Genomic DNA, 16,670 nt, shown 5'->3' with positions numbered 1-16,670 from the left:
CTTCCACTGGTATACTGTTATGTTCAGCTCATAACTGTTTTCTTTCTATTTCTATTGTGTGGTGGTCACATATTTTTGGGGGTTTTAAAGTCTGGACAACCCCTCCCGCTCTTCTCTCTGTGCAGTTAATGTCACCTCTCCCGGCAATAACACCTACCCATAAGCCCCTCTCTCTTTCCATTGACTGTAACCAGCCCTCTGCTCATTGAAGACCGACCAACAACGGAAGTCCACAGACATCGAAAAGTAGTGGAAATTTGGTCAGTCCAAATCTAAGCCAATCATAGATGTCTGTTTCACAAGTTTGGAAAGCACAATACAGTCAATTATACTGTACTCCACTCTACTGTCCAGTAATAAACTCTACAGCACAGTACTCTACTGTCCAATCTTGTGAAAGACATTTATGAGATGACATTTTTCTACCTTTGCATGTAGTTATTCATTATGGATCACCATGAACAGAACGACGTTAATAGATATGAATTTCTGTATTGTACAGATCAGGGACCCATGATGTCATTCTGTTACTATTATCCTGTTACCGGGTGTTAATCCACGTCACTTACTAAGTGATTCCTCATGATACAAAGACAAAAAAAGGCCACGATTTTGGAGATTTTTACTAAATGCAATCCCATAGATGACTAGTCCTTTGGAGGTAGAATTGTTGACATTTGTATCTAAAAACATAATTTTTGAAATAATTAAAGTTGGCACATTTGCGCCATTTTGGCCTCACCCAGGCCCCCTTCCAGACTCCATAACGGTTCATCTGTAGGTGCTACAAAGCAAATATTGGTGTCCTATGAAGCTTTACCACTTGCTGTGTAATATGAGTTATATGTTTCCATCTATTTTTCGACATAAATGTATGAATATAATAAAATACACATGCATTTAGAAAATATATATTTTTTATTTTTTATTTGGCACATTTCATTATATTACTTTCACATACAAATATATGTCAACAATCCTTCCTCCAAATGACTATTCTATGGATTACATTTGAAAATCACAACAACAAAAAATAGTATAGTTTTGTGAGGAATCCCTCTACTGCAGTTCAATAACCAAATGAGATGTTTTCAAACTCAAGGTGTCATATCATAACTGACACCCCATTCTTTCCGTAGATATCGTTGAATCTTAATTCGGAGTAAATATACAGTGGGGCAAAAAGGTATTTAGTCAGCCACCAATTGTGCAAGTTCTCCCACTTAAAAAAGATGAGAGAGGCCTGTAATGTTCATCATATGTACACTTCAACTATGACAGACAAAATGAGAAAAAAAAATCCAGAAAATCACATTGTAGGATTTTTTATGAATTTATTTGCAAATTATGGTGGTCATAAGTATTTGGTCACCTACAAACAAGCAAGATTTCTGGCTCTCACAGACCTGTAACTTCTTCTTTAAGAGGCTCCTCTGTCCTCCACTCGTTACCTGTATTAATGGCACCTGTTTGAACTTGTTATCAGTATAAAAGACACCTGTCCACAACCTCAAACAGTCACACTCCAAACTCCACTATGGCCAAGACCAAAGAGCTGTCAAAGGACACCAGAAACAAAATTGTAGACCTGCACCAGGCTGGGAAGACTGCATCTGCAATAGGTAAGCAGCTTGGTTTGAAGAAATCAACTGTGGGAGCAATTATAAGTAAATGGAAGACATACAAGACAACTGATAATCTCCCTCGATCTGGGGCTCCACGCAAGATCTCACCCCGTGGGGTCAAAATGATGACAACAATGGTGAGCAAAAATCCCAGAACCACACGGGGGGACCTAGTGAATGACCTGCAGAGAGCTGGGACCAAAGTAACAAAGCCTACCATTAGTAACACACTACGCAGCCAGGGACTTAAATCCTGCAGTGCCCGACGTGTCCCCCTGCTTAAGCCAGTACATGCCCAGGCCCGTCTGAAGTTTGCTAGAGAGCATTTGGATGATCCAGAAGAAGATTGGGAGAATGTCATATGGTCAGATGAAACCAAAATATAACTTTTTGGTAAAAACTCAACTCGTCGTGTTTGGAGGGCAAAGAATGCTGAGTTGCATGCAAAGAACACCATACCTACTGTGAAGCATGGGGGTGGAAAAATCATGCTTTGGGGCTGTTTTTCTGAAAAGGGACCAGGAGGAAAGAATGAATGGGGCCATGTATCGTGAGATTTTGAGTGAAACCCTCCTTCCATCAGCAAGGGCAGTGAAGATGAAACGTGTCTGGGTCTTTCAGCATGACAATGATCCCAAACACACCGCCCGGGCAACGAAGGAGTGGCTTCGTAAGAAGCATTTCAAGGTCCTAGAGTGGCCTAGCCAGTCTCCAGATCTCAACCCCATAGAACATCTTTGGAGGGAGTTGAAAGTCTGTGTTGCCCAGCAACAGCCCCAAAACATCACTGCTCTAGAGGAGATCTGCATGGAGGAACGGGCCAAAATACCAGCAACAGTGTGTGAAAACCTTGTGAAGACTTACAGAAAACGTTTGACCTCTGTCATTGCCAACAAAGGGTATATAACAAAGTATTGAGATAAACTTTTGTTATTGACCAAATACTTATTTTCCACCATAATTTGCAAATAAATTCATTAAAAATCATACAATGTGATTTTCTGGATTTTTCTTTCTCATTTTGTCTGTCATAGTTGAAGTGTACCTATGATGAAAATTACAGGCCTCTCTCATCTTTTTAAGTGGGAGAACTTGCACAATTGGTGGCTGACTAAATACTTTTTTGCCCCACTGTATCTTTGAATCTTAATTCGGAGTATATATATATATATATATATATATATATATATATATATATTTAACAGAGTTTTTGAAAAACGTGGTCACATAAAATGAGGGAGATTTTACCCTCATTCTGTTGCCAAACCTCATCTGCACTGTCCTTTGAGTAAACGTGTTTTTGTCACATTTTCAGGGGAAATTGTTCAAAGTAGTCATTGTGCATAGAGTTGGATGGTTTGTTCAACTTTGAAAAATCTGTGATTTATGTTTGGCAAAAACCTTTTATTCCCCCAGGAAAGGAGAGGAAGGAGAAGCAAAGGAATAGGGATAACAAAAAAAAAAATGTGTCTAAACGTTTCTAAAATTGCGATACTCCTGTGCAATTGTAAGGAACTAATGGAATATAATTATTCATGTAGAAGAATGGAGTGCGATCCGTTGAGCTGATAAGCCTGCACAATACTTTGTCTGTATTGACAAAACTCTCAGCTCAACTTCCGGGACGTCCCTCTCCTAGCCGAGGACACATTCATATGACAAGAGGAGGAGTTTGGTATTATATAAGTCTTTGTCCTCTGAGGCAGACAGAGAGAAGACAGAATATGAAAGGCAAAACAACAAGAGCTAAAAAAAAAACATCTGAAAACTGACTGAAACAATGCCTACAATGGCAGAGATTCGCTATATATGGACAAGATAAATAGAGTATGAACACACTCCATTTTATTCTTTACTTACACAGGTGAGGTGATCCCATTAAAAAATGTTTAAAAAAAAACACTTTTCTAGTCTGAGAAAACTTCTGGAAGATTCTCTCTATTCCTCCTCCCACACAGCAGCCTAAGCAGAGAGAAACATTCAGCAGTTCAAATCAGCCAGTTCACCTAAGTACTGTGTGGACACAGAGAGCTGTCAGGGAGATGGGGAGAGAAAAGGAGAGAGAGTGGGTGGGGGAAAGAGAGCGAGAGAGAAATAGAGAGCAACAAAAATATATAATTTCTTTTTTTAAAGATAAAGACCCAACCATCAGAGCTTCACCTGAGAAATCACCGGAGCCCAAAAATAGTAATTCTCAGCGTCTGTACAGACTCCACTGGCCAACACCCACAGCCAGCCCAGGCTAACTAGCTGAGATCTGACAGGGAAACGGAAGGTGAGAGCAGTGACTCTAGCCAGTCACACAGGCCATAGAAGTCATTATTCCTCGACTTCTACACACGGAAGAATAGTCCTCCTTACAACACCCAATATAGTTTCTTATTTTTCATTTTTTTAAATAGCCTAGCTAGAAAGAGAATTGTGTACTTCATCAGCTTAGTGTGACAGACTCCCTTCGCGAAATGATTCACTTTTCTTTCTTCTAAACTGTTAAAGACTTCCAGACTAGATACTGTATGTTGATGAGAGCAGGAAGCCTCGAGCCAAAGAAGAGAGAAACCACCATAAGTCGATCAAGAGAAAGAGAGAGAGAGCACAGAAAAGTACTCCGTCTTTTTTAATTATTAAATTAGAAGAAGGCCAGAAAGGAGGGGAGGAGGAAAGGAAAGGAAAAAGGACAGAACACCAGAGTCGAGGGATCATCTCCATTCCTCACTGATTGAAAGGGACAAGATCCTGTTACATTACATTAGGGGAAGGGGGGGGGGGGGGCGCAGGAAAAGAGAAGGAGAAAGGGAGGCAGTGGGAAAGATGATGCATGCGAGCGAGAGAAAGAGAAAGAGAAAGGACCTGTCAGTGAGTGAATTGGGGGCCGTTGTGATAAAAGATGTTTCGTAAAGGCTTCAGATGTCAGAGTAGACCTGCCGGTGCCTGGCCTCCTAACCCCACAGGACAGAGGGAACTGTACACGCATCTCCCGCAGACGGACAGAGAGAGAGAGAGAGAGACAGAGAGAAGGGAGGGGGCAGAAGACCAGGGATAAGAGAGAGAAGAACTGACAATGCTTTCTAAACTATGACCTCAGAGGAAGATGAATTTGTCCTGTGAAAAATGAGGTGAGAGAAAGAGAGAAGGATAAAGAGAAACCGAACATGTCCTATTCTCATTGAGAGAGGCCTACACTGCTACACACAGCAGATAAGAAATATTCCACTAGGAAACAAGTCAACTAAATTCTCTCATCAAAACACTTCATAAGCTAGATTCCGTAGGGCACATATGACTTAAGTCAAAATATGTTTATCCTCAGTCTCACACTAAAAGTCTGTAAATGTAAAATAGTTAATTTATGTTTTCGAACTAAACACAGGAGAAAACATGAAAACCAGCAGCCAAATTCGAATCCCGAGATATAGAGATTACTCCTTAGGCCTACAAGACAACTGTAAACAAATCACAATTTTGCCCACTTTCCCTTCTTACAGAGATTAAATCAATTCTTTAATCTGGTCCAAAATGTCCAATTAGAAAAGGGAATTACTTATCGAGCTATTGCATTTGATTCCTCAAAACAGTTGGAGAGAGAAACTCTAGCAGGCAATGCTGTGAGAGAATGAGAATCCTCTACGGAGAGGAGAGAGGGTGGAAAGTGTTCCTGTCCTTAATACCAGGCAAACTTAATGACAATATCAGGCCAAAGCAATGAGAGCGGCTAGACATAACAACTCCTAAAAATATTCACCACCCATTTTTCCGACGGCATGATATGAAGAGGAAGCCAGAAAAACGTCACGCAATCTCACGTCTGAAAAATGACTGTCTGAAATTGATACTGCCGCGTTGAAATATCATTAGCACCTAAATGAATCGCTCACCTCGCTATAATCGCTATTTTCATAACTATTCAGATGATGAACGGCATTTTAACAGACTGAGCCATTGTTAATAACTTTAAGTGGACTAATTCATCAGGACCATAATCACTCAGAGGAGAGAGAAATATTTTGAGGAAAAGAAGACCAAGCCATTAGGCTCGAGAATAAAGAGGGTCGGATTATGATGAAACGCTATTCAATACACTTGGAAACAGAACTCCTTTGCACATCTCAATGCATACAAATCCAGAGAAGCTTTTCATGGAAGTGACAAATGTAGAGGATTCTAGCCAGCCTCTGTGGCTTTGTTAAAAAGAGCACACTTTATCTAGCTCCGGCAACCTTGGTTGGCCACGCTCAATAGTGAAGTGCCACTGACCTCTAGCGGTGAAGGGAAGGCACTGTCAGGGATCGTTCAACAATCACACTGGGGAATAAGTGCATCACTGGGGGAGACATGTCAAACTGGGTGGGTTATGGGCAATTCCACGGTCGTGGAATTACGCTGAGACTCCGATTTCGCACTTTAAAATGTATGCCAAACAAAAACCATTGATTTCAAAAAGTTTAACAAACCCTACAACTCTATGCACAATTACTACCTTGAATAATTTACATAGCAACAAAAAAAATAAACACAATGTACTGGAAAAACTGTGGTGATGCCAAGTTCAGGAATAGAATTTGGGTAAAATCTCCCTTAGTTTTACCATAGTTACCAAACTTTCAATCTGCACAGTTCTTCCTATGAATGCGTTTCTGTAAACTTTTCAGTGGAAATTGTTAAAAGTAGTACTTGTGCTTCCGTGGAGGCTGCTGAGGGGAGGACGGCTCATAATGGCTGGAACGGTATCAAACATGTGGATTCCATTGGTTGATACCATTCCAGTGACTCCATTCCAGCCATTACTATGAACAGTCCTCCCTTCAGCAGCCTCCACTGTTGGACATAAAGTTCTATGGTTTATTAAACTTTGAAATCAATGGTTTTTGTTTTGGATACATTTTAAAAGGGGAAAAAAATCTGTTTTAGTGTAATTCCATTACCATACAATAGACAGTCATCAAGCATTCTAGTCACTGAGGCTTTTTGATAAGCTAATTTAGGAAAAAAGTGGACACTTCAAATATCCAACAGGCTTTCAAAGCCAGAGATTCGGGTTGTCGGGATGTCCAAATCCCCTGCAGAACATGAACACAAGCCAAAATGTGTGTTCAACCGACGACGAGATGTATCACTGCAGTGTTCTAGTGTTAGCAGGCCGCTGTCAGAACCAGTGACTACTGGTACAACACAGACACCCAACTAAAATGAACAAGATTCCACCACAACCAGAAATGCAAAGTTCCGATCATTTTTCCCAAATTCTCAGGTTTTTACAGAATATCTGGTTGGGAGATTCCTGGAATCAGGAGGGAATGAGCTGGAAATCTGGGAATCCTCCACATGAAGCTAGCTCAGGGACCCCAGCCAGAGTGAGTGTGAGTGTGTGTGTGTGTGTGTGTCCAGGGAGTATTAATAGTATAGCTGGTATTGCCAGCTGGCACACAAACCAAGGGGTGCAGAATATCCATCTTCATTTTGTTGTGTAAGTGCAGACCCCCTGTGTTGGAGGACTTGGCCCATCCTCACACTGCACTCTAACAGGGACTGTCCACAAAACACCCTGGCACCACCAGCAGACACACAACAAGCATACTTCAAGAAATCAAACCTACACAACCAAAAATGCATGCAGTCCTCTCCTTCAGCCTAAGCCTCTTCGCATATTTTCAACAGATTTGACTTGGAGTTTGGGGTTTGCCTTTCATTTGAAACAGATGGATCACGATCCTTCGATGCCAACAGCAAAAAAATACACCACAACCCCTCTATCCAACACACACACACACATCACCCACCTAGGCTGTTTCACATTACACATCACAGAGACGCCACTTAACGGTCCTCTTGTAGCCTTCAGGGCCCCAGACAGACAGTGTGTGTGTGATCCACACCCCCCCTCCCCCCCTCCCCCCTCCCTAGATTTAAAGTCAAACATGTAGGCAGCGTTTCCCCTAACACTACAGAGACAGGGCGGGCCCTCTTACCTTGTTTTGCAGTCCAACAGGTGTCAATAGGAACATTGTGTTGTAGCCTAAGAACTGGGTAGGGTACTCACCAGTTTGTTCTCCTGCATGTAGATTCTCTGCAGCTTGGGACATCCCTTGGACAGAGCCACCATCCCCTCATCAGTAATACTGTAGCACTGACCCAGGTGGATGTCCTTCAACTCTGAACTGTGTTCTCCTAACTAGGGACACAAGAGAGAGAGGGAGAGAAGGGTTATAGATGACACACTCTGTCTGCCTGATAAACATGTTATAAATGCATTGTACAAAGTGTTAATGCATCAGATTGGTGAGTGAGTGAGTGAGTGAGTGAGTGAGTGAGTGAGTGAGTGAGTGAGTGAGTGAGTGAGTGAGTGAGTGAGTGAGTGAGTGAGAGAGTGAGTGAGAGAGTGAGTGTGAGAGTGAGAGAGAGAGAGAGAACCTTTTTGAGTGCGTCGTCTGTCAGTTTGTCCTGGTTTCCAACATGGACCTTGGCCAGCAGAGGACAGTGTAAGGCCAGGGAGCTGAGGGACAGGTCACTCAGCTGTTTACAGCGGTAAGCTGTGTACCTCTGAAGGCCCGGGCAGTGGGCTGCCAGGGAACACACACCGTGGTCCTGCACGCCACGACAGTCAGAGATGTTTAACTCCGTCACATTCTGCCTCCGAGACGCTATCTTCACCAGGAGGTCATCATTTACCTGAGGGGGGTGTGGGTAAACAATGAACAATACAAAAAAAATATACACACAACATGTAAAGTGTTGGTCCCATTTTTCATGAGATTAAATAAAATATCCCAGAAATGTTCCATATTCTGTCTGTAATAAAGCCCTTTTGTGGGCTTGACTCCACAGTGGGTAGGCCAATGCCTTACCAGGCCCACTCATGGCTGCACCACTGCCCAGTCACGTGAAATCCATAGATTAGGGCCTAATGAATGAATTTCAATTGACTGATTTCCTTATATGAACTGTAACTCGGTCAAATCTTTGAAATTGTTGCATGTTGCGTTTATATTTTAAATTAAAATGTTACAATAAAATGTCTCAAATGTTGTACTCACTTGTTGTAGGCCACTGAGGTCAATTTGCTTCCAGAACTGGAAGTCTAAGCAGAGGTCCCTCCAGTACTTACAGACCAGCGAGGCACACAGACAGCGCTCTTTCACCGACAGGTGGGAGAACACCTGAGAGGAACAGAAAACACATTAACAGGTTGTGTATCCAGCCTGTTGTTTGGCAATAACACAGAGTACAAGCAGTGGAGCTAAACAGACCGGTACCCAGGCTACATCCAGCCCATTTCAGTTAGCTTCAGTTAGAATAAAAGCTTTTGAAAGCATCCAATCAGGCCTCCCAAATGAACTGCACTCTAGTGGTGACCTCTGACCTTAAGCAGGATGGAGGAGGGGAGGCGGTTGATGCTGGATGTGTCAATCACGTCACTGCCTCTCCCCTGGCAGTCGTCATGGTGATGCGGACAGCAGGGGGAGGAGTCAGAACTCTGGGGCAGCGGATCACCATGGAGAGCCATCCCACAGCAGCCCTCGACAGACGAGGATGAGGAGGAAGAGGATGAGGGCAGGGGGCAGAGGTGGCAGTGGCCAGTCCCGGAGTTAGAGGAGGCATCCCCACTTCCTCCTCCTCCTCCATCCTCCACACCTCCCTCAGGGACAGGGAAGGCACATCGCGGCTGCTTACAGGGTGTGCACCTCTGCACCTCCGCACACTTCCTCTTACACACCTTGGAGGAAAGAAACAAGGATCAGACACAGATCACAGAGAACCACATGGAAAGGAATTCGACAGAGATGACATCAGAAGAGATACCAGGAAGTGTACGGTACGGGAGCAAACTGTTCAGATAGTGTCTGTTGATTTTCATCCTTCCCTTCTGAAATCAGGGACTTATTCAAACCTGGGACATCAAGTGAGTGGACTCTGGCTAATCAATGACATGAATTAAACAATTAACTCAGCAGCACTAGGAATAAACCCTTTCTAGTTTCTCACCATCTCAGCGTAGTCACTGGCACTACCAGGCACAGAAACAGCCACAGCTATGGGCACTGGAATCCCTGCACTCCGGAACAGCGCTGGCGGTGGAATCAGCTTAGCCGGCACGGCCGACAGTAGACTCCTCCCTTGGCCCTCCCAGATGGCTAGTTCCCTTGGCGACAGCAGGAACTTGGCACAGTCCTCAGGGGAAGTGAGAGCAGCGTACCGCCCAGCGAGCTTTGAGGTGCTTCCGATTCCGGTACCACCTGCGTTGCTGTGACAACGTCCTCTGCCTCCGCCGTTGACCCCGGTCTCAAATTGGTCGCTGTCGTCGTCGTCGAGGCCCCCGCTGTTGCCGTGGACGATGAAGCAGAGCATGCAGGGCCCCTGCAGGAAGCAGTTCCTCTTCTTCTTCTTCCTGTGGTGCAGCTTGCGTGTCCTCTTGTTCAGGCGGTAACCATTTTTCGAGAGAAGATGGCCCATATAGATGACTCACGGAGACTCTGGGTAAGGGAAGAAAGAAGGACATAAAATAATAGAATTGCACATGTCATTTCCATGTAAATGGACCCATGAGCACCAATGTGAAGTTCATAGGAGCATGTCAAATAAAAATGAAAGCTAAGAGTCTATGTTTCGAGAAATGAAGGCATATAGACATTTTTCAAACATATTCCATCCTAGAAATTAGGAATTAAGCAAATAGTTTGTTTTCTTGTCAAATAGATGGAAAGTGGTTCTTAAAAAATATCTACCAGAAAAAGTCTTTAAAGTTATTGGAAATACATCAAAACACAATCATTTTGAAGTAAAGACCCCTGCCAGCTAATAATATAGTATATATTTAGTTTAAATTTTTTATGCCTTCTGTAAGTTTAAGAAACATTGCCTTATGTCTTGAAATTCCGTTACTAAAAACCCACTTATCTAAGATATTTTCACATTTCTCTCCCTCATCAGGAGGGAGGATAATGAAAGTGCACAGGTAAGTGCACAGGTATTGGTAGATCTATCAATTAGTTATGTTTTTGCTGATATTAATTTTGTTTATGAATTATTAAGTGATTCAAACTTGAAATTCTGTTACCAAATCAGTAACGGAATTTCTGCAAATTGGCTACAATGGAAATTCATAGTAGTCACAAACCACAGTTGGGTCTCCTGCTACTGTCCTCCCTTCCACTGGCATACTGTTATGTTCAGCTCATAGGGTCTCCTGCTACTGTCCTCCCTTCCACTGGCATACTGTTATGTTCAGCTCATAGGGTCTCCTGGTACTGTCCTCCCTTCCACTGGCATACTGTTATGTTCAGCTCATAGGGTCTCCTGCTACTGTCCTCCCTTCCACTGGCATACTGTTATGTTCAGCTCATAGGGTCTCCTGCTACTGTCCTCCCTTCCACTGGCATACTGTTACGTTCAGCTCATAGGGTCTCCTGGTACTGTCCTCCCTTCCACTGGCATACTGTTATGTTCAGCTCATAGGGTCTCCTGGTATTGTCATCCCTTCCACTGGCATACTGTTATGTTCAGCTCATAGGGTCTCCTGGTATTGTCCTCCCTTCCACTGGCATACTGTTATGTTCAGCTCATAGGGTCTCCTGGTATTGTCATCCCTTCCACTGGCATACTGTTACGTTCAGCTCATAGGGTCTCCTGGTATTGTCCTCCCTTCCACTGGCATACTGTTATGTTCAGCTCATAGGGTCTCCTGGTATTGTCCTCCCTTCCACTGGCATACTGTTATGTTCAGCTCATAGGGTCTCCTGGTATTGTCATCCCTTCCACTGGCATACTGTTATGTTCAGCTCATAGGGTCTCCTGGTATTGTCCTCCCTTCCACTGGCATACTGTTATGTTCAGCTCATAGGGTCTCCTGGTATTGTCCTCCCTTCCACTGGCATGTTATGTTCAGTTCATAACTTTTATTTACCTTTTGGTCATCTGGTGGTCAAAGCAAGAACTTCAAAAGTCTGGACAACCCGTCCCCCTCTCTCTCTCTCTTCAATTAACATCTCCTCTCCCAGCTCGTATTGACACCTACCCATGAGCCCCGTCTTTCCATTTACTGTAACCGGCATTCTCACCCACCGAACACCGACCGACACAGGACGTCCATGGACGTTGAAAAGTAGTTGAAATTTGGTCAGTCTGCCCTTGTCTTGATTTCAACGTGCAGAGATATCTGGACCGGCCTTCATTTGGCCCAAACATCTAGACGTCCATGATTGGTTTAGATTTGGTCTGGTCAGGTCTAGGTTTCACAACTTTGGACAACAAAGTACAGTACAGTTAAGAAAAGTACATTATAATTCAGTACAGTCCTGTGCTGTACAGTAATATAGAGTGGAGTAGAGTTAAGTACAAGTACACAGTAGAGCTTGAGCACACTATAATGTACTGTACTGAACTATACTGAGCTCTAGTGCGCTGTACTTTGATATCAAAACTTGTAAAACATAGATGTCTATGATTCGTTCAGATTTAGTCCGGTCCAACCACATTTGTTCTTGTTTGGTGGCGGAGTCCATTAAAATAATAGCAAGTGTGGAGAATAATACCTAAATACGCAAAGGATATTGTATATTTCTAAATTTGTGTACCTACTTAGGACACATCACCATGAAGAGAATGACATTCATATCCATAATGATGCATTTCTGTGTAGTACAGCTCAGGGACCCATGATGAAATTCTGTTACCCCATTCTTTCTGCAGACATCTTTGAATCTTAATTCGTAACAGATATTTAACTGCGTTTTTGGAAAAGGTACAAACTGAGGGGTATTTTACTGATTAATTTGACCAAACCTGCACAGTTCTTCCAGCAAATGTGTTTTTATCAAATTGTCAGTGTATTTTATTTAAAGTACCCATTGTGCATAAAGCTGTATGGTTTGTTCATCTATGAAATCAATGGTTTTTGTTTGGCATAGATATGAATTATAAAATCTGAGTCTCAGCGCAATTCCATTGCCATGGAATTGACCATGACAGTTAAAATGCCAGATATGTCTTGCATTGATTAAGAGCTAAAAAACCAAATAATGCAGAAAACAACACATAACGACTTCAGAAAGTATTCACACCCCTTGACTTATTCCACATTTTGTTGTGTTACAGCCTGAATTCAAAATGGATTAAATAGATTGTTTTTCCCTCACCCATCTACACACAATACCCCATAATGACAAAGTGAAAACATGTTTTTAGACATTTTAGCAAATGTACTGAAAATATAATACAGATATATCTAATTTACATAAGTATTCACACGCATGAGTTAATACTTTGTAAAAGCACATTTGGCAGTGATTACAGCGGTGAGTCTTTCTGGGTACGTTTAAGAGCTTTGTACACCTGGATTGTGCTATATCTGTCCATTCTTCTTTTCAAAATTATTCAAGCTGTCAAATTAGTTGTTTATCATTGCTAGACAACCATTTTCAGGTCTTTCCATATATTTTCAAGTAGATTTAAGTCAGAACTGTAACTCGGCTACTCAGGAACATTCACTTTATTCTTGGTAAGCAACTCCAGTGTATATTTGGTCTGGAGTTTTAGGTTATTGTCCTGCTGAAAGGTGAACTCATCTCCCGGTGTCTGGTGGAAAGCAGACTGAACCAGGTTTTCCTCTAGGATTTTGCATGTGCTTAGCACCATTCTCTTTCTGTTTTTATCCTGAAAAACCCGATCTTTAACGATTACAAGCATACCCATAACATGATGCAGCCACCACTATGCTTGAAAATATGGAGAGTGGGACTCAGTAATGTGTTGTATTTGCCCCAAACATAACTTTTTACTCAGGACAAAAAGTTAAATTGCTTTGCCACATTTTGCAGTATTACTTTAGTGCCTTATTGCAAACAGGATGCATGTTTTTGAATATTTTTATTCTGTACAGGCTTCCTTCTTTTCACACTAGGTTAGTATTGTGGACTAACTACAATGTTGTTGATCCATCCTCAGCTTTCTCCTATCACAGCCGTTAAGCTCTATAACCGTTTTAAAATCAACATTGACCTCATGGTGAAATTCCTGAGCGGTTTCCTTCCTCTCCCGCAAATGAGTTACGAAGGACGCCTGTATCTTTGTAGTGACTGGGTGTATTAATAAACCAACCAAAGAGTAGTTCATAACTTCACCATGCTCAAAGTGATATTCAATGTCTTATTTTTACCCATCTAGCAATAGATGCCCTTCTTTGTGAGGCATTGTAAAATCTCCCTTGTCTTTGTTCACTGCTCAACTGAGGGACCTTACAGATAATTGTATGTGTGGGGTACAGAGATGAGGTAGTCATTGAACAATCATGTTAAAACACTTATTGGACACAGAGTGTGTCCATTAGCTTAATCAAAATGCCACAAAGTACTAGCCTATGTAACAACATATTACTACAAATGTTGTAACTAGTGTGAGCTAATTAGGGTACAGTGCCACATAGGTATAAAAGCTGTTACGAAAGTGTTACCAAAACTCTTGCGAAGGCTGCTGAACCAAAATGTTTGCCTTACAAATTAAATAAAGCAATCGACAGCCTTAAGGCACTAGACAAGCTGCCACTCTATGTTCACAGCAAGTCAAGTTCCAAAACATTCCACTGTTCCACTGACCTGCATTAGATCTCATTCAAGCCAACACTGTAACATAACATCTGCACTATATCACCATAATAGGAAAATATGCCATTACATGAATTTCAAGAACTTCAAAAAGTGACAGTAACACAATCTTTCCCCCTGCTATTATATATGTGTGTGGTCTTTCATCACAAGTCATGGTCAAACACAACTATGATACTATCTGTGCCTAAATATAATGGAGCAGCTGGTGGTCAGTTCCTCGAAATAGAACGCTACTGTAAGGTCCATCTCGACGCACAACAGTGTTTCCTGTATATGCATTTAGCAGCTGCTATTATTGGTCAAGCACAGACAGTGACAATAGTTGGCAGTGTAGGTCTCTATAATATCGCTGTTTGTGTATTAAGGCAAGCAGCTACTTAATGTTTCCTACAACGCATTTGATTATTCTTAAGGTAGTTAGCTAGTGTTTGTACAGTGATGATAATGCCCAATAGACAGTGAGTGAGTAAGATGATTTCTGCAACTATTGGTTTCACTAGCTAGGAGGCTACATTGTAAATACAACTTTTGCGAGAGCAGAGATTAAATTGTAACGTAGCACGGAAGACTTGTAAACGAATTAATCAGAATAAACTTTACCTTCCATCAGCCTTAAATCATTGGTATATATATTGCGATATAGCTTACTCAATGATATCCATTGTGAGTTTATTTGCATTACCATTGACATGGCGCAAGCAGGTTTTGGACTCCGATGCTTTTTTGCAACAATGTGTATCATTACAGTGCCTGCCTTTACAACTGACTTGTCATGTAAAACACTTAGCCTGGGGTTTAAAATGGAAGAATAGCAAGCAAGCTATTACTATTGCTTTATAGAAAATGAAAATAACTTGTTAAATAATACATATCCAGCAATAGGCTACATGGTAAAACTACGGGATAGTAGCTAGTAGTAAAACAGTGGCTAGATCAGCTGGGTTTTAGATAGATAGCTAGTTAGCAACACGGATACTAGCTGAGGATGCATAGCTAGCTTCTAGCTACATTGTATTGCTGCTCACCAGTTCACGCTGTGCTCCCCCCTCCGAATGGTGCTCTCATAATCCACGCGTGCAACACACGGACGAGTATAGCGTTAAAATTTCAGGGCACAATAATGTGAAATTGGCAACAATTCAGGTAAAATATTCTTTATGGTGTTTTGGTCTCCAAAGAAAACACTTCCGGACTAAATAAATGCAGGGAGAGGAAGACGACAAAAACGCGATTTACAATCTGTTATTGGTGGAGCCAAATGTCAGTCTTTGCCCAGTGTGACCAATCCGTGATGTAGTCAACTTTGGACTGTACTGTGTATAAAAGGGGGTAGCGAATGACAATTGGAAATAAAATTGTGGAACGTGGTTGCAATCGGTTCTCAATTTGAGCCGGATCCGCACCTCTCAATTTAGGACTGTTCCGTTCCGGAACCCATTTGCCAGGATTCGATACCTCTCTTGGCATGAAAAATAATTGTCACCGTTTGTAATGTAAACATTTGATTAAAAACAATCAGAGTTAATTCAAGTTGCCTCCTCCTTCCTAATCCTCCTGACACCTAAAAAACGTCATGTGAAAACTTGCCTGATATTCTATGAATTGATTCGAGTAACGGCTCGATTACACAGACAGGATTATTGCGTTTTGGTACACCAGAAATACATTCATTTCCAATGGAACGCTGCGTTTTCCTTACAGCGTTGCAGAGGCAGTTGCAGTACATTTTGTGTTGTGCATACTTTGGATTTATCGAACATATGCATCAAACTGTATGCGTAAACTGCTTGACATAAATGGTAGCAGAAGGTGAATGTTGAACTTTTGTTGCACACATATCCAGATTATGCAGAGTAATATTTTACGCATAGAGGCGTTAGGCCTGCCAAGTTTATGGTTTGCGCAACATTGTAGCCTATAGACCAATGCATGGCCATTACTGTGGTGAGAGAGCGAATCACGCCTGTATCTCTCACATAACTAGAATGACATTCACTATTCACTTTCTATGATCTCTCTGCTCTGATAGACGAGCCAACTCCCATCTCTCCAGCGTTGCACTTATAGAAGGGCTCACGAGTGGTGCAGCTGTCTAAGGAACTGCATCTCAGTGCTAGAGGAGTCACTACAGACCCTGGCTTGATCCCGATCTATATCACAACTGGCTGTGATCAAATAAGAATTTGTTCTTAACTGACTTGCCTAGTTAAATAAAGGTTCAATTTAAAAAATCATAGATGCGGGGAAGGTGCTAGAGATGCCGCAGCACCCCTGATGAATTGAAATACATTTGCCAAAGTTATAGAAGTACTGCTGTCTGTTCAGAAATAAATTAAATAAATCAGAAGACTACACCAGGAGTAGGCCTATAATTTAGCCATCTGTCCTTCTTCTGTGGGTTTTATGCCGGACTACAACCAACTGGATGGGTTGAAACCAAAACAAGGTA

The 16,670-nt window shown here is 42.0% G+C and overlaps 1 protein-coding gene across 4 annotated transcripts in view; it reads right to left on the bottom strand.

Annotated features, from left to right (window-relative positions):
* fbxl17 (F-box and leucine rich repeat protein 17) overlaps positions 1–15,634 on the bottom strand; it is a 322,953-nt gene extending 307,319 nt beyond the window's left edge. For 3 of the 4 annotated variants that reach the window (XM_090237947.1, XM_090237948.1, XM_090237949.1), the window contains exons 1-6: positions 15,247–15,514; positions 9,606–10,093; positions 8,983–9,336; positions 8,657–8,779; positions 8,034–8,291; positions 7,663–7,794 (exon numbers count right to left, since the gene is read on the bottom strand). In XM_090237947.1, the coding sequence (XP_090094073.1) occupies positions 7,663–7,794; positions 8,034–8,291; positions 8,657–8,779; positions 8,983–9,336; positions 9,606–10,073 (1,335 nt within the window). In that variant the 5' untranslated portion in view covers positions 10,074–10,093; positions 15,247–15,514. Of the gene's footprint in view, positions 1–7,662; positions 7,795–8,033; positions 8,292–8,656; positions 8,780–8,982; positions 9,337–9,605; positions 10,094–15,246 lie in introns of all 4 variants that reach the window. The other variant, XM_021606509.3, reaches the window with a different exon arrangement.
* Between the last annotated feature and the right edge of the window lie 1,036 nt (positions 15,635–16,670).

Source organism: Oncorhynchus mykiss, chromosome 6, assembly GCF_057628025.1.
Source record: "Oncorhynchus mykiss isolate SJ-2025 chromosome 6, ASM5762802v1, whole genome shotgun sequence".
Taxonomy (NCBI): domain Eukaryota; kingdom Metazoa; phylum Chordata; class Actinopteri; order Salmoniformes; family Salmonidae; genus Oncorhynchus; species Oncorhynchus mykiss.
This window is presented reverse-complemented; position numbering and strand designations above follow the sequence as displayed.